At 40.6% G+C, this 24,113-nt stretch overlaps 1 protein-coding gene across 8 annotated transcripts in view; it reads left to right on the plus strand.

The window, feature by feature from the left end:
- Window positions 1-24,113, plus strand: part of NFIA (nuclear factor I A) — a 245,802-nt gene that overhangs the window by 175,722 nt on the left and 45,967 nt on the right. For 4 of the 8 annotated variants that reach the window (XM_082766228.1, XM_082766230.1, XM_082766229.1 and 1 more), the window contains 3 exons: window positions 11,482-11,568; window positions 12,602-12,640; window positions 21,120-21,248. The exons of 1 other annotated variant lie outside the window; for it this stretch is intronic. In XM_082766228.1, coding sequence (XP_082622354.1) covers window positions 11,482-11,568; window positions 12,602-12,640; window positions 21,120-21,248 — 255 coding nt within the window. The remainder of the gene's footprint in view (window positions 1-11,481; window positions 11,569-12,601; window positions 12,641-21,119; window positions 21,249-24,113) is intronic. 3 more of the 8 variants (XM_082766233.1, XM_082766234.1, XM_082766232.1) reach the window with 2 other exon arrangements.

The raw sequence follows: 24,113 nt of genomic DNA on the forward strand, positions 1-24,113 counted from the left end.
CTTCTTGCAAGCGAGGATATAGCACTCTCCTTGTACGTCAGACGTGACAGCCAAAGCAAAACCCAACATTAATTCCATGTTCTTGTACTGTACTCCTTGAGTCTCACATCCATTTACCTGCACTCGAAAGCTCCTGGGGAGCTCTCAGGCCTAAAAAGGCTGGAGTCTGCCAGAAAAGATGAATTTCCTCTCACAACAGGAAGGCTTAGGAAGTAAAACAAAGCAGACATGTAGTAAATTACTTCTGCTTTTCAAATACCTTTTGCGGTATCCTCCTTACCATTACTTTATCTCAGCACTTTCAGTACATAACTCTTGTTAACTGAGAAGAAGGGCAAGAGAGGATAAAGATGATGTTAGTAAGAAAATAAGGCAACATCATACCGGCTTTGAACTCCGGTATAAAGCTGGCCTCTGTTCAGTTCTGTGGCAGGTCTGCTGGTAAAGGGGGTAAGCCATAATTACAGGTATAAGCTTTTTAATTCCATAATCAGATGGAGTTAATATATATCAGTATCCTACTTATGCATTTTTTAATGCATTCTCTGATTCGGGCCAGGAGTAATATTCACATTGTGCTCTGTCAGTCCTTTTGTAGGGTAGCATATGGATGGTATTTGCCAATTTTAATCCCATTGTATTTCTACAGTGTGGCATGGAAAAAACGTTTAAAATGTAAATTCAGAGTATCCTCTTAGTTTCTTTACTTAGGTCTTCCTGGTACTTGTATTTCCTCAAGTTAGTTTGGTCTCTGGAGGACAGTAACCCCAAGAGAGGTAGGTGTTTGTACTCCTTGAGATTTCTGAGGGGACAATTAGCTCTGCTTCAGTTGTGGTCTTGGCCAATTTACAGCACTGCACCCATTTTCAGAATGGGCTGAGCTCTGTGGTCCTTCCACAGAAGGATGGCTGTGGCCTTTCATGCTGTGGGAACCCACCTTCTCCCACCCCAGCTGCACCCTGCTGCTCTGCCCTGAGCATGTCTTCGCCTTGAAAACCTCAGGAACCGAACGAGTCTTTCAGTGCAAAAAACCTTAAGGAGTTAATAATCACACTTTCACTGCATGCCTGAAAGACATATTTACAGTTCCAGGGTCTCATGGAGTTGATAATATTATATGAACCTACAGTAAGCTAGAGAGTTCCCTGTTAGACTGCTGGACACGTCTTTGATAGTAAAGATGCTATTAAAGTCAGCCTCATGATTGCTTACTACACCACTCAGGCTAGCACTGTTCATTCTCATGCCACTATCTATGGGACTGTCTGAAAATAATTTCGGAGCAATTTCTATGCAGCTGTGGAGCTGAGATCCTATTCTGGAGCCTTCTCCTTGCAGTGGCAGTGACCTCTAACTTACTAGTGCCACGTCTCTCCCCAGTGCTGGTTAGGGAAGGATCATATGCAGGCAACTGGTCCAAGCTGTTTCAGTAACTACCTTAGTCAATCTGGAACAGGATGTTTTTTTAAAAGATTCTCAACATGCAAGAAAACTTCTCCATATTCACTAAGAACCTTTTATTTATGTCTTGCAAGTCAGAAAGACTCATTCAGGCATAGATCAGATGAGTTTAATTTCAGAGTCTGTTCAGAATTGTATCTTGGAAACACCAGAGAAGTGGTATAAGGGAGATCCTAGAGTGTGTTCTGTATGTCTTCTTCCTGCCCTGAACACTGTTGCTGTCTGGCACTACCTAGAAAAGAAAATCTGTGCAGTATGTCCCAGCATCAGTGATGCGGAGTACATCCGATCTGTCCTCAGGCAAAAGGTCTATGGGCTCATCAAATTCAACATCACACACTAAGTCAGAGCGCAGAGAAGTTTGCAGTGACTGTTCTACATTACTGCCAATGATCCAAAGTATTGACTGTAGAAAATATGAAAAACATGAGAACCATGTTTCATACAAAATAAAGGGAAAAAATCATTTTTTTCTGGGAAAACATTCAATTTCAGACCTGGAGTAATCAATATCAAATAAAACTCCAGCATTACTTTTCTGTGGCTTGCTGTAGTGGGCAGCTTTCACTGCCTGGATCGTAAGTAGGCACAGGAATTTCGTGATCTTTATTAACTTCCTTAAGCTGAATTGGTTGGATACTCATATTCCCATTTACGAAAGACAAAAACAAGGAAACGTCTTAATTTCTTCGAACTAGAGGAGGTCTGCATCCAGGATCCCTGCCAATTATATTTACTCAGTATTTCCCAGATGTGACATTGTGTTGCCCTCCAATTCTCAGTGTGCAAAGAAAAAAACAGACAGCCCACTCACACAGCCATGAAGATTGTACCTGCTTGTGTGGCAGCTTCATTACATACCTTGACACTTCTATCAGCAGGCACCGGTGCCTTTTTTTTCCTCCATTGAACTTAATATCTGCAGACAGCAGGAACATTGCACAACCAGACAAACCTCCAGCCACAGCATAGTTTGGCTTTTCTAACGGGAGGTCAGAAGCAGATCAAGTTTCTCTGATGGCCAGAACATGTTGGTTTACAGCACAGGGAGCTTCAGCAGGCTGATTTGTGCTGTTAGGCTGAAGACATGCCACGAATGGTGCAGCAGCCAGAACCTCTTGCCTCACAGGTCCATGCTAACATCCACTGCTTATTTTCTCTAAAGAACTCTTTCTGAGCTGTGTTAGACTGTGCACTGTGCCTAGGATTCCTGCTCCCATGCACCTCGTTTCCCCATCCCTGTTCAGACACATACGTCTCATCTCCAAGGCATTATAGACAGCTTCCCACATCTCTCCCCACCCGTACAGAGTCTTCCACCAGCCTTGTTCTGCCGCAGGTGAGAAGCAGAGTGTGTCTGGCCTGTGCTGCCTTTCTTGCTTCCATCAGTGGTACATGTTGTTAAATGTGCCCTGTGTGGGTGCTGCTGGTTTCAGGTGAACAGGCAGATGCCCAAAGTGAAATGCAGAATGAGAGCATACTTAAGGAACTTCAGCTCCAGTAAAATATGGAACTGTCCTTAAATGTTTCATACTTCCATAGAGTCCACGTTTCCTTATTCCTGCTCTCTGAATTGCAGTGTCCCATCAAAACACAAGCTGCCCAGTGGTTCCTAAGAACGTAGGAATTTTCTTTTCTTCTTAGAGAAATAACACTTATCAACTTTTACTGAAATACCGTATCAGCTCCTTGTCACTGGCAGGCTACAGTTCCTGCCGCTAAAAGTTTAATGCATTTACAGGAGCACTTAGGCATCAAGACTTTGATATCACAATCTGTTAGTCACAGGTGCTACATGATAGGTTTGTGTTAGCACATTATAGATCTTTTATCAGATACAGCACAAAATGTGTGTGTTTCTCTGCCAGGCACTCAGAATCAGCCTGCTGCATAGTTGATGAGTTACTCACCAATATAAGTTGTTGTTTATTTTAAACAGAACTTTTCCAGAGCTGCACCTTAATGGATGACTTGAACGCTAATTGGTAGGCCAGCAAAGATCAAGAACATAACGTGAGGCAGGAAAAATGCAGGAGGTCAGCTGTGGTGCTTTGAGCATTGTCACTTCTTCCCAATAATATTCATCAAGTCAAATGATTAACACTACTCATCTGCTGTGATAGGCATCGTCATTTTGACAACAAATTACTGCTGGATCAATAGCTCAGCTTTTCTTTGGCAATTCACATGGTAGCATGAGACCTGTGACAACATGCCATGCTGTTGGCATTACTGTTTCAACATCAAGGAAGGAGGTGAGAGATGGGAAAAGAAGTACTGATTGAAAAGTCCATTCAGATTGAAAAGTCTGAGATGTTTTCACACCTCTCAAAGGCTCTTTTTTTCCGTCCCAGAAACCAGACAACACAACAGATTTGGCCCTGAGAATCACCCTAACTGTACCTTCCATTTTTACTAAAATCAGTGGTCCCATGCAAGTGTTGGAGCACATACCTCAGCTGTGCTGTAGTCCCCTGAGAAATATACCCCTTCTTTATGGTCCCAGAGAAGTCAGTCACTCAGTGTCACAGCCCTGCTCTTTGCACCTAATTCCAGACGTCGGGAAATCCATCATTTAAAAGGGGTACAGACCTGTAGGAGTTCTGCCTTAAAAACTGCAGAAAGTGCTTCACCTCAGATATCAAATCAAAGCTGTGTTTTCAGCTGCCCTAGTGCACACATACCATTTTCACTGCCTTTAAAGACCAACTTTAAAAGCAGATCTTCGGCGTGCCGTGACCGCCATAAGACCACCTGAGCTGATCTTCGGCTCCACACACAGGTGGCCTCGTCTGAGTCATTTTTCAGATTGATAAGGAAGATTTAGTGCATAGAAAATTGTTCCCTGACAAAGGCTGGAGAAATGCTTCCTGGAGATAAAGGGATTGCTGGGACGGGAGTGCTGCATCAATAGTCCATGTACCTAATGTTCTTCAGATGTCCTTGCGGGCTGAGCTGTATTCTGCCACTTGTCCTCTTTAACATACGCAAATGAAGCAAAGACAGTGAGATGGTTTATGCTTCACTGTTGTCACCAAGTGAAACCTGTAAGCTTCCTCATTACTGGGACAAAAGCAGACATTTTCCACATGCTTTCAGCAGTAATCTCTGAAAGCTCAAGTACAAAGCTGCTGAAGGACAGAAGCCCCCTCAGTCTGAACATGGCTGCGCATTTCTGGCTGTCAAACATGAATCTCTGAGAGCTCCAGACGGGTCTGCTCTGATGCAGTTATCCTTGAAGATCATCTGATACTGCAGCATGGGACTGTTTAATTGCAAAATGGGATTAAACACATTGAGAGTATTGTACCTGTCTTCCAAAAGTTGAACTAGTTTCTTTTTTTTTTTTTTTTTTATTTGCTTCTGGGACCAATTCAGGATGTTGACTTGGATCTATAAACTCTTCTATAGATTAGATCTTGGTTAGGAAATGGACTGCATTCCTTTCATGTGCTGTCTTAGCAGTTGAGATCAGCAGACTTGCTTTTTCTAATGTGTTTGGGAAGCAGAAGCAATATTTTATCTCCTAGTATGCTGGTACAGAAATGTTCAGGTTTATTAATTCTTCAGGACACAGGAAAAGTCTTCATCACCTGTGTAGGCAGTCATGGGAAAGGACCCACTGCAAAGACTGCACTGAACTCTGGTTTTGGAGGCAGCTGGAAAATATTAGTTGTCTTCAGAGCCAATATACAGTACGTATTGAGAGCCAGTAAATGATGCATATTATTGCAAATTCCTGTGCACTTCTGCATTTTATAAAACAGATAACTAAAATACTCACCTAGCCAGATCAGTCCCCAGGGGATGTGCATTTCTAAGCAGAGGACAAACCAAAAACACAGAACAGGACACAAATTAGCCAAACAGAATGGCCAAGTGGTTGAAACAAATGGTTTTAGGATCACTGAGCAAGGACCATGACCTCCTTTTGCATCAGTCAAGGCAACTGTGAAACTTTGTGAAAGAAGCTCACCACAAAACAGATGCTGGGCTATCTTAGGTAAATAAATTACCAAAAAATAATAACAAAAAACTCCCCTACACATTTTACAAAGCACAGCTGTGTAAATACTGCATGAAACGGGGGAGAGGAGGAGAAATGTAACATACACCCTTTTTTATGCAGAAGTTCTGCTCTCGGCACTGTTTATTAACATTCCCAGTACAACCATCACTACGCTGCATAACACAGTGCAGCTACTGTACACATCTTGATCTTTGTTTTAAAGGAGAAAACAGGCTTGGTTTTAAAGCAAACATTCTCACCCAAGTTGAAATGTGCAAGGAGAGGTGTTAGGGGACGGAGAGAGGATGGGGCAGGAACGGGAAGGGGAAGCAGACTGTGTTACATTTCTCTCTTTTTTTTTGTTTCCTTTCCCACACTGTGTTTGTTGCTCTGACTCTAGATATTCCTCATGCGCTGCTTCTGCACAAAACCAGGAGCATTCCTGAGCTCTTCACAGAGCTGGATACCTACTGCAATTTTCCTGCTTCTCAGCTGCTAAGTGCAGCACATGCCAGCCTCCAAATGCTCGCATCAAAAACTGTGGATCTGCCCACAGAGAGGAAGAAAATGGTTCTTCCCAACTAGGCTGAAGGCTCTGACAAGGTACCAACGTCTTCAGAGTTAGCTGCTGCCCCAACACTTTGACCACAGCAGTCAGTGAGCATAGGAAAGCAGAGGAATCTGTCTAGCGGCCTTTGAGCTCAGGTAATGATTTGGCTCAGTGGCTGCAGAGCCATCCTATGCCCCCAGGAATGTGTATGTGCCGTGATGGCAGCTGTGTTATTTCCCCAGAGTGGGTAGTCTGTAACCTTGACCCGTAACCCCACAGCTTATGGCACGAATGCAGTGCTACCCCTCAGCTCATCCCCAGACAGCCAAGCCCCACTGGAGTGATGGTAAAAAGGACATTGCAGCCCAAGTTAAGGCATACTGCTTAAATAATCCTATTTTTCTTATGTTTTCTGGCTCCACAAAGACTTAAAGTACATCAGTATCTTCCTCTGGCACATATGCTGGCTGTAGCTTTATTCTGAGTTCACTGCTGTCTTGCTTGGAGGCGAGCAGGTAATCCACAGCATCTTCCACCTCGGCTTGCCCACGCTGCTCTTGCACGGCCGGCAGCCCTGGTGAGCTCATTCCTTCTGCTCTTCTCTTACACCACTCGTTGCAGCTATTAATGCGATACACACCAAAAAGCATAACATAAGATATCCTGTAGCTAAAATTAGCTGGAAAATTATAGGCTGTGTTTTGCTGTTTTGTGCACAGTCTTCATTTCCCTTGCTGGGATTTGCCTGAAGATCTTTGATCCCCCAAAAGCCAGCAAAATGAAATGGCACCACCAGTCCTCGTGTCCAAGAGCAGTGCTCTCAAAAAGAGCAGGGCCATTTTATCAGCAAAAGTCTTACGTTCCACCTAAGTAGGAAGGAAATAGCTTTTATTTTAAAAGTAAGGATTTATAGTCAATGAGATTGGAAAAAAATATAAACGTATGGATTATCTTTCTTTGTACTTAGTGTAACATCCCATTTTATTACAGCAGCCCACGTTTGTCTCCAGGAGTTTTATCTGTGATGTAGTACGCTAATGCACTACTGTGCTCTGAACAGGAGAAAGCACTTTGGACGTAGTCCAGATTTAACCCTCTCTTAGGGCTCGCTGTTACTCTTTTGCTGAAATAGCGACAAATGAAAGGAAGGCACCATCCTCACTCTTCCTCTGAACTTCTCCAATCCTCCATGTGAGGGGCATGCTTGAAGCAAAGGGTGGTGGTCATTGCCACTTCCTTCACAACTCATCTGTCTCCCTCTGCTCTTTCAGTCCTTACAACCTATGTCCCTTTGCCATTTCTTGAGTGAAAACCACTTGGCCACACCTAATCTGAACGTGCTGTGCAAGAAACTGCTTTGGACTGTCAAAGGTTCAACATCTGACATCAAAATGAGTCCCAAAAGCAGTCCGGTAATCCAGGCAGAACTGCCAGTTTTGGCCAGTTGGAGCTTTTAAAAATTAAAAGATCCCCAAAACAGCTGTATTTCTTATGCAAATCCTTAGCCAAATGGGAACTTGTAGGTATTAAATAAATTGTTTGCCCTCTGTTAAAAAATGATTGTCTAGAAACCCAGTAATTTTGGGGGTCCAGGTTGTAAGAGGGCAAAGCAGTCTTGCAAAGAGCATTTCTCCCATGTTGTGAGAACTATTGTGCTGTTGTGATTTTACAGTGCTCTTTCTCTACTGTTACAGAATTTTTCTCTTTAATGTTATTGTGGAAAACCCTGAACAAAACCTGGCACTTAATTCAGAGTAAACAGTGGCAGTGACTGAATAGAAACCTGATGTCAAATATACAACTACCGCGGGAAAGTGAGAATCCATTGCTTTCTCATCTCTGCCAGTTGTTGCCTTCTTAAGTGTGTTATTCATAAAATTAGCAATTTAAAAATGCATAGAAACATTATTTTTTATATTCATAGCGTCACTCTAAAAAAAAAAAAAAATGGTTAAAAATCGATTTGCTGGCCTCTTGGGGAAATGCTGTAATGTTTTTGGCTGTCTCCTACTTTCTGCTGCCAGCTAAAAGTACCATCTGGCTTGTTTAGGGCCATTTTCCATATCAGGTGCTTCCAAAATTCTCCCCAACCAGAGGATTGTTTCATTGGGTTGCTTTGCCTGCTGAGGCATGTGTCCTGGGCTGGGAATCCTACTGCTTCTGTTCTCTGCCATCTTGCTGACGGTGGTGTGTGTATGTTTGGGCACAGATCTTGCTGCCTCTCTCCCGAGGACATTTGCATCATTGTCAGCTGCACATATTAAATTGATATGCAGAGCTCAGAAACACGTATCCCGTCTTTTGTCCCTTTGTTTGTGCAATTGTTGTGGTTTTAATTCTTCTTTGACACCTGGAATATCACAAAGCTGCTGATAATCTGTTGGCTACTAAGGGAAATGACATTGATAGAAGCATAATGTGTGTCAGACTTATATCTAGATAATTGCAGACACACCCCAAACCCTCGCAGCTCAGGGAACTAAATCCTAAATCCATTATTAATTTGGAGAGTCATATGTGGCAGTTGGCTGCGGTGTCATCGCTGCAAGAGTCACTGGTACGGGATCTGAAAGCTGGCTAATTCTGCCTCGCCGTACCGAGTCCTGCCGAATGGGAGTCACTTGGGGAACGCGCCTGCTGCCATTTTGTGGCACCGTGAGGAGCTGTAACAAAATGGTGTTGACGTCCCTACCCCTTGTGGAATGAAGCTTCCCCACGTGCCTTCCTCTGCACACACACAAAACCCCAAGGTGGGATCCCGGGGACCGCACTTGGCACCTCCTCCTCCTCCTCGGGGCTCTTTGTTTTCTCAAATTCACCCTTTTACTTACAAACAGAAATCTACCCATCGGAGGATTTAGGAGTGGATTTGAAGTATTGTAGTTGCTAAGTATAGACTTTTGATGTGATCGTATGGAAAGATGGAGCACGTTTTGAAATAGATACTGCCGTAAGCTGTCTTGTCCTATTTCTAAAATGATCTGTGCCATACACTGCTGACTTTTCCTGTCCATCCATTAAAAAGTGAATTATGAAGAGTGCTGAGACAAACAGATAGTAGTTTAACCTTGTTAGTAAATATCAGGTAGCTGATATATACTGCTAGGATGTTACATCACAGCCTTTCTTTTCAATATAGGTTTATGAAATTATCTTGTTACTATATAAACTGCCTTTGCTGTGTACATTCTTCCAGAGGTTTATTGTTCTTTGTATGTTGGCACAGTAGCATGACTACGAAGAGTCAGTTCACGATGTGGTGAATTTTAAATACTTGGGAGATGGCCATATTTATTCTCCAGCAAAGGAATGAAATACGAATATGATATTATTTTTTTTTGGTCTACGGTTCTAAAAGTTTCCAAAGGCATGCTAAAATGAAACGGAAATAGTAACTAAAGGCAGGATGGGAAGTAGTACATCAGAGCACCTATTTTGTTTGTTTCCTTGTTTCCCTCCAAATCCTAATGTGTTAAGTACAAGTTAGCATTTTAAATTAAATAAACCCGTTCTGTGAACTAGTAAGATACTTGAAGTATATCACACATTATTCATTTATTTTTGTGTGAGTGCAATAAAATTTTTACAAGCTGTAATCTTGTTCTTTTAATAGAGAGAAAACTATGCAGAATATGTTGCTTAGAGTATTAGATAAGCTACAGTGTGTTAATCAAATATTTTCGTGATATGAGGGCAGTTGAGAAAACAGTACAATTTTTGCTAATGGCACTGGTAAGTAAACGGATCTATCATTACATTGTCATGAAAAGTGACATTGAGCAGAAACACCCTGCCAATCCCTAGAAGATAAGTATTTAATGTAATTAGACAGACACTGTCTCCTTTGTTGAACGTAGCATTAATCACCCAGAGAAGTCCAACTTTATATGAAATGGCTTTTTCTGATATGTCTTTGTATTAGAAAGCTTCTTGCATGGTTTTGTCATGATGATATATTTGAAGAAATGACTGCTGTACGGTTTTCCTCATAACCTATCCTGTTGTTCTGTGTTCCATAATATATATATTTATTTTATTTAGCAATGTTGCAGTGTGTAGCCATGACTTGTTTCTAAGTCCAGAAAAGTACACACATTTGGAGCTGAACCTCCTTGAAATAGCGACTGCATTCAACTTCTGCAATATAAAAGAAACACAGATAGCTTCCATTATGCTCTTTAACTCTTCATATGTGGTGTTAGCATAGGTTCATTGTTATGGCATAAGCAAAGTGTTTCTTGCTCCAAATGCTAGTTCATAATATCACACACGAAAAGTACTTCTTTCTATGAAAATCTCATTGTTAAAATGATGAAAAATGTTGCCCCCTTCCAGAATTCATTGGCACTACATTTTTTTTTCTCCTCTGTTGCTTGTAATTTGTGCTGTGAAATGCTGTCTGGTTATGAACTGGTATCCACTTGAATCAGCGCACAGCTGCATCTTCCCACCTTCTCAGTGGTGCAGAGGGCTTTGAAGGGGAAGAAAAGGGTTTAGTCAAAGATGATAGCAGACTTCGCCAAGTAACAGGTGGAGGTCAAGCCGGTTTATTTGTTGGGCTGAACAGAGTGCAGAGATGAAAAATCTTCGTCATAATAAGGTTTAGGAAGAAAATGCTGACTAGTCTAAGCTTTGATTCCAGCTGACAGATCCTTTTCTAGTGTTCATTACTTGATTTCACAGTTCAGGCAATTTTAAGAGGCTTAAAATTATATTTCTGCTCTCCTCTATAAAACTTTTCGATCACTTTCTAATTTTTGCTGTAAGTAAAGTTATAGGGACTCCCTAATATATCACTCATGCCTTTACAATCTTATAAAGTCAATATGCCATCAAAAAATGAAAGGATGAACCTTTTTTGAGGTCCTTACTTTTACCAATTATTTTTATAAATGAAGTAAAAAATTGACACGTAGGTACCAATTTGATTAGAAAATTAATTCCAACTTCAGAAAAGTCCCCTGAAAAGTGGGTAGTAAAATAAGCACGATGTTCAAGAAGTCACTTTTCCTGCCCAGGCATATGGGATTTTTATAAGTAACTGGTGACAACACGAATGAGGCTGTGCCGTGCCAGAGCGTTCAGTTTCAGTCCCCAAGTGCCATCACGAAAGGGAGTCACAGCAAGACCCCAGGCAATCAGAGCAGAACGTCCTGACATTGTGTGGCAGTGCTGGGACTGCCATGACCTGGCGGCATCACTGCATGTCAATGCAGCACCACAAAGGGATTTTAGAGGGCTGAACTGCAAGTGTGTGAGTCTCTCCTAGTTTAGTCTCCTGCCCTTTCCCTCTGCTAACTGCTGGGAGAAGAAGGTAGGCGTTTCTCCTCTCCCACCCTTTTTTCTTCCACCACCACCTGCTTCCTACCTGCTGAAGTTAGCAGAATAGGAGTACCTTTAGCCATTTGCTGAAATCTTCCCCCCTCAGACTTTCTATTACTTCTGCATTCATTCTTTGCAGGAAGAGGAAACTCACTGGTCAAACCCTTGGACACCAGAATAGTTGCATGCAGTTTCCCAGGGAGCCAGATAGCTCTAAAGCTTCCCAGTGAGTGACAGTTTCTCTCTTCTATTCTTCTGAAACATGTGTTTTACACATATACTGGAAAATGTTAATATCAATTTACAGCCAGATCCTTGCTTTTTTTAAAAAAAATCTCCCAAAGTATATACACTTAGAGCACCTCAGTACACATGTCACTTTTTTATGTAGGAGAAAGTGTTGGATGCTCTTATACACATAACATCATTGGGCTTGAAAGCTGTGAGCTCATTCAGAGTTAGTGGCAAGAACACTGGACTTGCCAGCACCAAACTGTGAAACCTTTTCTATGTGACTAGTAGAAATCTCATGGGGGTTGAAATCCAAAAAGGGGAGGAGGGGGGGTGTAAATTTGTGCATTTGGATTCGAGTATCTTCAATGCTATGATTTCAACTTTGTCTTAGAAGTCCTTGAATCACAAATCATTGGAGGCTGGGAGAGTATTTTGGAGAATTACCACTGTGTATGCTTTCCCTGGTCTTTTACTCTTTTCTAGGCATCCATTACTTACCACTGTCAGAGAGAGGATACTGGGCTAGGTGGATCCCTGTAATCTGATTTGGCATGGCTATTTTTCTGTGTTCCTAAGCTCATGAGATCAAGTTATGTAGGATTATTTCATAATGCCAGAGCAGCAGTTTCTGAGGTTCGACAAAGCTATCTAGCAAAGTGTCTAATAAAAGAAAAATCCTGTCCCATACTGTAGCTTTCTTGGTCCAGTGAAGCAGCATCCCCATGCATACAAATCTTGTAAAGTTACTTTTGATAGCTCCCTCTGTCCCTTCACTTTTTGTAAGCTAAAGTGCCATTTTCCTTTTTACAGCTTAATTGAACTTAAACGCACCCATTTTCTGCAATGTGGTATTTTGGTAATTTTGCTATTTCCTCGTAAGTTTTCCGTTAAGCAAACTGAAAGCTTCCCCTTTATCACTTCACTGGGCCAAGATTTCACACAGTATCCTGCTTGCTACAAAATATGATAGTGTTCTCTCTCACCTTGTTTCTTTTTTCTTCTTTTACTTTCTTTTATAAAATTAGGATATCTAAGAAACCCCGAACACCGCGGAGCACTACATGGTGGGTGTGCTTATTCAAACAATGCCAATGCTCTTGTTCTCGGTGCATAGACATTTTGTGGTGGTTGGGGGGATGTACCAGCTGTCCCTCTCGTGTGGGTTCTCCAGTGTCTAGTAGGAGGGCTCATGCTAAGCACTTTGCCAGAGTGACAGCCCTGGAGGGAGCACTTACATGTTACCTCTGCCCTTTCCGTGCCTGTTTTCATGAAACTCTTAGGGACTTTTTCCCTGCGAGCCCTCTGCCTCCCTGTCTGATGTGTTTAAAATTGCACAGGAGATGAGAGAGGTGTTGGGCAGACCACACAGGCAGACAGAGCTCCTCTGGAAATGAAGCCAAAGCCAAACTGCTGCGCTCTTGCCTGCTCTGCAATGGGAACATTTTATTTTTTCCAGGAGGATTCTTTGTTCCTCCAGAATCCTAAAGCTATTGGGAATGCCGAAAAATGAGGCTGATTTCGCCTGTCTGATATCACCTGTCTGAGAACTGATCTGTTGGAAAGCCATTAAAGTTCTCGCTGACTGGAAGCTGCCAAGACTTGCTCAGGAGTTGCTGGTGGCAGGTCCACGGTGCCATTGCAGCAGGCGCTCACCGGTGTACAACTAGCAATGGACACTTTCCAGGAAAAGAGCACAGCAGCTGTAGATCAGCTACAAATGATTTTTTGTGTTACGGAGAAATGAGATGACTGTTCAGTCCTGTGACTGTCAAACCGAGGCAGTCATATCATAAAAATACCAGGAACCACTGGATAGCAATACATAACAGTTCCATGAGTACACTCTTGACCTGTCAAATTATAAATCCATTTCAGTTTGGTACGATGCACATGAATTCAGCTTGCAACTCTTTCTTTCTTTGGAATAATGTATAAACTCTTCACCTCAAATTGTGTAGAAATCAGGTGACTTTACAGTACATGTTAAATTACCTGAGTTATTTTCACTCCTGTCTACAGCCGTTTTATTAATTAAAACATATGTTCAATGGCTGTGTATACCGATTAAGTCTTCAAAACCAATATTAGCACCAAACTTAGTCTTGTCATCATAAAAGTAATTTAAAAACATTACCATGCAGTAACTGAGGTCACAAGTCTAAAAAATTTGCATATTTACCCATCTCCATCTCATGCCTTTGGCATTTAACAGCCATCATTGTTATATATAGCTTGGATAGCCAGTGGTTTTTGATGGCATGCAAATAATGAGCAAATGATTTTTGAGAATAAAAAAATAAAAAAATAAAAAATAAAACAGAAAATTTGACTCCATCCTCTACAGTTACTAAAATTCCCTTTAGTATCACTTGCAATTTAGCATCCATATGCATCTCAGGAAGATATAGTTGAAACATAAATCTATTCTGGGTCTTTTACTTGCAAAAATATCATACCTCAGCTATAATCATATGCAAAGACTTTTTAGAGGGCTTTGTAAATGCCATCCAAATTTATGATGGCATTTTTTGCCTAACAGCTATAGATGTTCCATCCCCAAAGCACCCACATAAAGGTATATTCTCCTATAGATGGCTGCAGCTTGTTCCTGCTGCTATATCTAATCTGCCAAGTATGCCGAAAAACTCTCAAATAACATTTGAAATGAAAAAAATGCAATAATGAATTTTAAATGACTGGATGTTTAGAGACGTCATTAGAAAAAAAATATATTCTTATTAAAATATATATTTATACAATGCAAAATGATGCTGAAACTAACATTAGATCAGAGAGAAAATTGAACTGTTATCTTGCTGTTTATTACACCTCTCATTAAAGTTTTCAAATATAAAATTCTAATTACATTTTAAAGAAATTGCCAATATGTTGGTTACCACTTTATTAGTTATTGAAAGAATCTCTTGGACAAAAAAGCAGGGATGAAGGCTAATATACAAGGTCTAAAACAATCCAGATGATGCTATAAACATAGATATTAGCAGACAAGATAATACACTCTATGGAAAGATCACACCAAAATATTTAAGGTAGATTTTAATGGGGTAGGGTTTTAAATTAATAATGAAGATTGTGTCATGCAGTTTTAAGAACCTGTAGAGAAGATTTTCCTCTGGTAAAACTGATACTTCTCTTTTGTAAATGGAGCAGTACTCATTTACAAAGCAGAAATTTCAACCGTCTCTATCCTAAGTGGCATCAGAATCCTGATTCTAACTCGAATGATCATTTTTGGCTAAAAATTGCTGAGGAGTCCAAAAGCATTTAAAACCTAAAGCCATTGAATCCATTTAATGCGCCTTTGGCACCTCTCTCTCTTAGTCCTTTTTGAACATTCTGGTCCTCATTTTAATCAATCTCTTTTTATTAAGTTCTTTGGCTCATTTACTTGTGCGTGCATTTGCTTTATTTTATTTGGAACATTTCTTTTGTAGTGTCTTGAAAAAGAGTTGTGACATTTCTTTTGGATAGCTTCTTAAGTATCTGGCAGTCACCTATGATACGATGTTGATGGGTACGGATAGATTAGCTCTGTTTTCCTGATGATCTGTCAGATGTCGAGTTCTGAGGAAACTGGTTGTGTGTGTTGGTGATGCATATGCAGTAGTTTGATAAGTGGATAGATGGGGAGCTTTCATTTTACTTCTGTAAAATCACTGTTCATTAAGCTGGATTTTGTTTTGTGAAGTGAGGTGCGCACTGGCAGGTAGTTAATCAGTGATCATGGTAACTCAGAATGTGACCAGAGGAGTGAGCACACATCCAAAACGCAGAAACTAAAGAGCACTTCATTAGGATGAGTGAATTTCCATCTGCATTGTATTTTGCGCATACTGGAGCAACTAGTACAGTAAGCTGACGGATGGCAGCTAGTGTGATCATATCTCAGCAGAAGATAAATAAAGTTTGCTCAGCAATAAGTAGAGCAGACTTACTATGACTGACAGTAGCATAGCCATCAAAACTTCAAGAAACTTGAAATTAAGGCTTCCCCAGAAAAAAAGCAGCTGATCAGCATTTCTGTTGATATTGATTTCAGTGATATTGCTGGAATAATTTTCACATAAGGATGAAGAATCCTTGAAAAAATCATCCCACATACCAGTTTTTTATTCAACAGCCAACTTGTTTTTATGCATCATCTATTTGTTTTGCATGTTGTTGAGTTCATGGTCCACCTGGTAATATCTGAGCTTCCGTGATTCCTTTTTATAGTGTCCCTTGGGAGGGAAGATCTAAACCATATTTCATTTATAGCTTTTGTTATTTACAAAAACTTCATCAAGAGCCTAGTGACAGAGAGCAACTGGGAATATTGGGGTGATTATCCAGAAGTCATCTTTGGAGATGAATATAACTGGTCTACCAATGTGACTGTCTTGATATGGAGGTATTGTGTAAGATGTGTGTAGTCAGAATAATGTTAGTAATTAACAAGTGAAATCGGATGAACATATAGATATGGATACAGCTGTAAATTTGGAGTGGAGGGGAACTGTTCTCCTCTTACACTGCTGTGACTGCATTTGCCTCATCAAAGTTAATCATCATTTCAGTAAGGTGCACAGCTATCTGGAAGTAGGTTAATAGATATTTATTTGCTCTGGGAAGGATTGGTGCATTCAATTCTCACACATCATTTTCTGGTCCATTTAAATATATATCAGCCTCATACATGAAAATTTGAAGATCTTTAGCTGTACTCAAGGAAGACTCTTATGTGGTGCATTTCTAGTACTAGCAGATATAAGGAGGTAGAGGAATTAAAAACATCACAATGCTCCAGTGCCCCTTAGAAGATGACGAACATGAAGTATTCCTGTGCATTCACTGGTTAAACTTGGGCTGGAGGTTTGCGAAGTGCAGAGTTTTGGAAAGTCTTACTGCAGGACTTCAACATCCGTGCAATGGCTCCAGTAACCAGAGTCTCTCAAGGACAAGGATCCCATTTACGCTTGCATTATGCATTGAGCAAAAGGGTGTGATGCATGATGTGGAATGAACAAAATAACTTGTGTGTTTAGGGAAATGCCAAATTAATGAAAATTCAGAAAGCTCTAATGTTGAAAAAAAGCACTCAAATTCCTTGATAGAAATATAATGCTGCTAACAGTTTCAAGATTATTGTTGTCTGAATTTTCTGCTTATTGTGTACTGCAATTAAAATTCTTTTCAACTGAAAAACCAATGTCAAATTAATATTTCCTTTTGGAAAAAAATACGAAAGTATACATCTTGTTCCATTTAGCACCATCAGGGTCTTTGATCTGGTTCCCTCTGTCCAGTGAAAAAAAAAAAAAAAAAAACTGATTCATGTTAATGGGAGCAGGCGAAGACCATATATGTTTGGCATATATATGCTTATACAGACACATGAATACAAGTACAGTAAGTTAAACTAACACACCCACTCAGACTTCCATCTGTGTTTTATGCCACAAGTCCCTTTATTTTCTTTTTTATTTAGCAATTAACTTTTCCACTTATTCTGTATTTAAAAGCTGCCATAAGATGAAAATAGACTTAAGTCTGATTTTCTTCTGTTGCGCTCTAAATAACATTCAGAGGAGAATCAGACCTGGATTCTGAAATCTGTGTTTCCCAAAAACGCCAGGTGTGGCTGTGATTTGGACCACAGTCCGACGTGCAGAATAGTAAGGAACACTTTAAAACCCCACCTGGGTTACCCAGCCGTTGTGTTCTGGCTGTTCTTGTTTATTCCTTGCTCGGAGCAGATGGATAGAAAGAGGCAGGGAATGGGGAGGATCCTTGGCTCCATTCCCTATTCACCGGCCAGCACAGCTGAGACAGGCTGGGGGACAGAGTAATTTGTTGCTGCCCTGCACCACGGAGGAAGCAGAGGAGAGCTGGGACTCCGAGGTGTCCTTAAAGGTTGGCACTGCCACGCAAAGTGCTGAAATCTGGTGCTCAGTGCAGCAGTCCCCGATATTCATTCCCTCATGGGAGCAATGCTGAGGAAAGCCGTGCAAGGCAGCAGCATCCTCCCTGGGCTCTGCCCGTGGTAGCTTCAGCTTTAACTTTTTAATTTCCTGCATCCCTGAGCAACACAGGAGGGGAAGCTGAGGGCTGGGGACCACTAAATGTGTTAAAACTCATTAGGTATGAAACAGAAGACCTTTAAAACTAGCCAAGAGCCTCAAACATGGGTGCCAAAAATTAAACACCTAATTCTATATTTAGTCATTTAGTTCCTGTCCACATACAACATGCTATCTCATAGGTGGCCTCATTTTCACAGGCACCGGGCACCTACAATGCTAACTGAAGTGTTGAGATTGCTTACCTAGGAGTGAGAGCTGTAGAGTCGGATGTAAATTTTTCTGGGTGATTAAACCCGAGTTCCCTTGCTTTCACTCTCGGCTCCTGAAAGGAGCTTCGATAGAATGACCAGCATTGTAACATATGGCTTAGCAAGGGGGAAAAAAGAAAAATGAGTATTAGGAATGGATGGACTAAAGAATACGCAGGATATATCAGGCACATTAACCAAACATATGGTGCTAAATGAGATATTTTTTTTTTAAATTGCAAAAAAATTGACATTCCTGGCAGTCTCAAGGATAATGTGACATGGCTGTGATAAATTTAGAAGAATGGGACATATTTTGGCTTGTTCTTGGAAACCTTTCTCTTGCATGCTGACTGTATTTCTTCTTTTATTAACCCATTCAAAGAATGTTTGAATTTTGCTGCTAGAGCACCATGCTAGCGCAACATAAAATGTGAATGATGCTAATTGCTTTGCACTGCCTAACTTTCTGTCATACCCTCCCCTCTTAAAGGACAAAACATGCTTTGGAAATGAGCTGGCAAGCTCATCTCATTCTTTCTCTTGGTCAATATTAAGTGATGTAATTAAGCTCCTGTTTGCATATTCTTCTGAACTAGGAGGCAGCCATTTTTTTCTTGAGATCTGATGGATATGATCACTCACGATAAAATGTGTCATTACAAACCTCAAACAAAATAAAAACATGCTAGAGTTGGACTGTTCCAAACCAACACATTTCAGGATATACTGAAATTAAAAAAAATAGCAGTAGTAATAACGATGGCAATCAGAACGATAACAAACAAATATAATAAATGTAGCAACCAATTATCAGTGCTTCAATTTGGCTTTCCACTCAATTCTACACATAGCGTTATGTCAAGATTTTGACTTTCACATGCCAACAGCTGTCTCAACTTTATAAAATCCATCCCTGTACGAGCGTGGCACTGCTCAGCACTGCTGCAGTTCAAGGTCATGCACCAGTTTAGTTGCAGCGCCTCAAATTTCAGTGCTTGGACACAACCACACGAACTCGCTGCAGCTTTAAACCACATCCCACTGTTCTCTCTGCCCCTTCCCCAGGCCCTACATCCATGACCTCCTTTCAGGTGCTGCCGTGCCCTGCTGGCACCCTGCTGGCAGGCTCTGCAGTGCTCCCCATCAGCCTCATGCCACCACACACGACATCGCCACTCGAGCAGCCAGCAGCAGGCATCTTGTACTGGGGTAATCCCTCCGCACAAACGGCAGCTTGTTCTGTCCGTGATTTTTCACACTCAGAGGGCCAGAACCTGCTTCATTAAAGCCTGCCCTGGAGGTATCCCTAGCCTTCCACAGCCCAGCTCATCAGAAATGTATCCATGGCCTTGCTACCAGCAGCGTAGCTCCTCCACCACCAGGAACACAAATGGTGGCACTGGCCCTTGATTTCACACTCATTTGGTGTTTCCCTCCCCAGTTCCTACATCAGAAGCACATCTGGGGCAACAGCACCTTTACTTCTGAGTATCCTTGTTCTGGTATGGCCACTGGAACAAGGAGCAGTAATAAAATTACATCCCAGCAAGCTGTTGAGCAGAAACACAGCAGGCTGCATTGGCGTATTTCATTGAAATACCTTAGTTCAACCTTAACCCTCATGCTTTTGTCTGTACCCTGAAATCTTTCAGAGAAATACAGAAAATAAACAAACAAACAAACATTTTTCTTATGCAATATTCTGTCAGTTCCAAACTATTATTTTTAAAAGATTATATATGTAGCTTTTCTGGCTATATAGGAAACAACCATCACAACAGCAAACCCGTGTAGCCAACAATTTCTAGACAGAAAGCTGTAACTACAGCACTGTACCTCTAACCACTCTCTTACTTTATTTAACTTTCTGAAATATAAACTGCAAAACCTCACTGAAACCATTAAGACCCCAGCAGTATAGTGTATAAAGTACAAGAAGGCTCCTGCTTATTGCAATCAACATCCCAGGGACTATAAAACTAGTGTTATTAAATATAAAGTTAATAATATTGCCCAGAGATAATATTGTCCAGACCCTTCTCTTCCATTTTTAACAATTAAATTCTATAAAATACAGGGTTGGAAATAAGATTGAATGACTTTGCTGGTGGAAGTTCAGCTTCCACATTATCTTAGTTTTTGCTTTCTCACCTGAAACCTCAGCAATTCTGCAACTTTGTTTTGCTATATCCCTACAGATATGCAAGATGTGTGATGTACTGTATATATCTGAAATTACCTATTTTCAGAGTATGTGCAGATAATCAGAAAATCCATATGCCTCTACATCTATAAAAATATCGTTAATAATACAGACACACACATCATCATCATCTATATGCTGCAGTATTCTTTTATCTAAGCATAAATCATACGTAATAAAAACTCTGATTTTAAGAGCCTATATATTAATTCATTTAATTTCTTTGATACCACGTAGAAGCTGAAAGGACCACAGGCTTGATAGGATATCAACAAGAGTTATTCTCATAGACTATAACAAAATGGCCATATCAGCAATACACCATTTGTGCCTGTCCATGGGAGAGGTTTCACCCAATGGCAACTTAGCTCTGATTTTCATTGGAAGCCTTTGATATAGTTCAAGGGCATAATAACAACTCTGAAATAATTCCACTGTGGCTTCTAATATAAAGACAAAAATACCATTCACCCTTTAAAAATTTTTGAAAGCAAAAGGGAACCACATAAATATATTACTTTCAAATACCTTTGAAGTCAAGAGAGTAAGGAAGGGCAGAGTTTGGACTCTGCAAACTTCATTCTCTAGTTGTGCCTTGAGTCTTGCAGCACATTTAAAAGATCCATTTTCAACAATCTACTGAACCAGTAAGTGAAAGACAGAATTCATAAAAAGCCTGTAAAAATCCAAATGCTCCGGCTATTACACATTTCTAAAAATAAAGCAGAGTAGGTTTCAGTAGCAATAATAAGCTGCATCTTATCCATATTTCAGATTTAAAAGAAAAATATGGCTGCCTTCTAGTGCTCATTGCTCACAGCAAACCATGGCCACTTCTGCCTCAAAAAAGACCATAAATAAAAGTGAGCTTTCAGCTTACTGTTGTATTCAATTTCATTTGTCCTTTAAGTTTATCTAGCTGCTTCTGCACCCACTTTCACAATGCATAGGCTGTCGTTCCATGACCTAGCATTATTAAATTGCACTTATCAATCATTCTTGCCAGGAATGCCATCGCCAACTACATTAAAGAAGTCAGAGAAGTCTGGTTTCAGCAGTCCCTCGCCTTCGCAGACCTCCTCCCTTGGAACGGCTTTCACACAGCACCATCGACCTGTCATTACAGGACCCAGAGGTGAGGCTTAACCCAAGAGCCCCCAGGCAGCTTAAACGTTAGCTCCAGCACCCAGTGCCCCAGCGCTTTTCCAGGGAAAGTCATCACCACGTGTGACACATCCCGTGAGAGGCCGTGCTTCAAAAGCTCGATAACCTGGAGGTTTTAGTTGTCAAGACCTGTGTTTGGTTTTGTGAGGCTGGGCTGTTTGGTAAAACTCCTGATGACGATTCAGCAGTTGCTAAGGTGGAAATGCTGGTTTCTGGGGGCTCAGGGTTTTATTTGAAGAGGGTTGGGAAAGGGACAGAATATATTACGTAGAGTGTCTTCTGCTTGTATCAATGCATAACATAGATTCAGTCTAACTGCTTGAGATAGGGACTCATCATTCACTTCTGAACCATGCCTGTCTTTCAACACTGTTGCTTTGTTTCTGCGAGTCATTTAGTGCTCGTGTTGTTGGTATTGGTGTGCTGAAGAACCACCTTGTTATTGGACTCCTTTGAAGTTGGTTCCTGCAATGCTTTGGCTGGTTTTTTTCACAGTACTCTTCCAACTGGCTTTCCAAGTAACGGAGATGTTCTTTGGGTCTAGATGTGCTTATAATTTTTTGTCAGAAAGATACTTGCATTAACCTAGAAAACTAAATGCAGTACTCAGTTATCATTTGAAAAGGAACACACTTGGGCATAGTAACCTACAACAATGAATGAATCATCTTACAAACCTCTTTGGAAGACGCAAAGATAAGGTTGAATCTTTGTGACATGTTTCTGCTACGAAATTTTGTTTTATTTAAAGAAGATTATTAAGAAATTTGTCAAATGGTGAGGAATAAAAAGACATATTAGCGATTCATGCTAGAAATTATTTTGAAATGTCTGCTTGGCATAAGTGTGTTTTTACTGAGGGCAACATAAACCACGAGTAGCCTCTTCACACAGTGCCAGGTGATGTGGTGTGAAGTAGTGGGATTGCACTAAGTTGAAGTGAGGTCAGAATTGGACTTCATGGTTATTAGAGCTTTGTTAAATCAACTAAATGTATTTTGATTTGTTGTGGTTAATCCCATAAAAATTATTTATTACCTTGAGAGAGACACGCCTAGATCCTCAGAAGATATTTAGGCATCTAAGATCTGTGCTTATTTCTATTGGATTTTGGATCTGAGCTATCTGGCAAATATATCATCTTTTAAAAGCCTTGATAATTGGTGATATAAGTAGGAATATGAATGTTCCATTAACATTATATGCAGTGCACATCAGCTGACACTGAATTTCTCTCTTTTAGAAGTTCAGCCTTTCAGATTTGAATTGTCAATTGATTAGTTAATAGGCCCTTTCTTTATTTAGCTGTTTTACCTCACATCATTTTTGAGACCATTAAATACCTTTGTCTGCCCCTATTTAGACCCTCTTTATTTTGGATTTTTGTGTGACATAGACAGGAAATGTGTCACTGTGGAGGTCTTGTTTAAATCCCATCTACAGTCTGTTTTCACAAGACTTTTTCTGTGCACCTGCAGTTACCAATCATCTGTGTGAGAAAGCCATTCAAAGACTGTCAGAATTTGAAAGCGCAAATAAAATGATTCCTTTTCCCAAATTTTTTTTGTTTGGAACAAGATGTCTCCATAAAAAAAAAGTAATATATTTGCTAATTATCATGGTATCTAATAGGTTAACCAAAAACGGTTCTTCTGCAACATCTGTTAGGAGTGTCTTCTTCAATTTTATACTTGTTCACAAACAAAGTCTTAAAGACTTTCAGGAAAAATCCCTCTGAATCCATCCATGGATTCTTTTAAGTGTCATCATCCTTGAAAAATTTTGTTCCAGACTTCATTCTTTGTTCTTTGCTGGACATGCCTCTTCGGTATTCTTATTCCACAGCACATTGGCTGTGTTTATTTCTCTTCTACAACACTCATTGTGTTAGTAAAGGGTAATATGCTGAGACAGATTATTTTCTGCAAATCCAGCTTTGTTCTTTATCCCATTCCCTTCAGTGTACTTTAGGAGAGTAAGCAGAAGAGAGAAGCTTTTCAGGTATCAAAAGCAGCAAAGTAAAGAGCATAATGCAATCATATAAGAAGATATAACCTTAGAGCAATTCATATCCACTCTTAGTTACTGGAACTTGTAGCTTTTGGCAGAAATAATGGATATAATGTAGTACACACGTGTTGCATTCTCTTTGATACATATGCCTTATGTAAATGGTTGATGGCAGGTCATTCTAAGTGGTCTTCAGAAAGGTAAAAGCTGGATTTGATCCTCATTCTGCAGAGATTCTCTGCATTTTGGAGAAAGGAAAGTCGTGAATAAGTAGATCACCATCAGAGTAAGCTCCTCAGCCAACTGAATGATTACAAGAAGGTTCAGCCTCCTTCTGATGTTCGGATGTGCAAGTTTATCACTTGGATGTGTATATGGAATGCGTTTGTAAAGCATGATCAAAATAGACAGCAGAGAAGAAGCTGTATACTATCCATGGCAGTTGTTGTCATTGACAACCAGTGATCTATAACTTCTGAGGAATACTCCTGAATCTTTCCCACACTTCCAAACATTCCTTAGAACACAGTGCATGTCTTACTCTGGGGATATCCCATGATACTGAGCGCTCTTCCCAGTGATACCCACAATGAGTTGCTTTGGGAACAAAACTTGCTTGGAGAAGGAGTAGATCCTTGAGAGGATTTCTTTACTATAAGGTTCTCCATTCAATAAACCAGCTGGAAAACCTCTGTTCTCATGAAATTGTGCTGTACTATGTCGTGGAGGGCTGTGCACTAGTTTCCTGTCTGCATTGGTGCCGCTGCCAGTACCCAACCCAGCTGGGCAGTAGCCAGCAGAGAGGATCTGAGCTGGCTGACCAAAG

The sequence above is a fragment of the Aythya marila genome (genome assembly GCF_965140915.1).
Source record: "Aythya marila genome assembly, chromosome: 8".
NCBI classification, from domain to species: Eukaryota; Metazoa; Chordata; class Aves; order Anseriformes; family Anatidae; genus Aythya; species Aythya marila.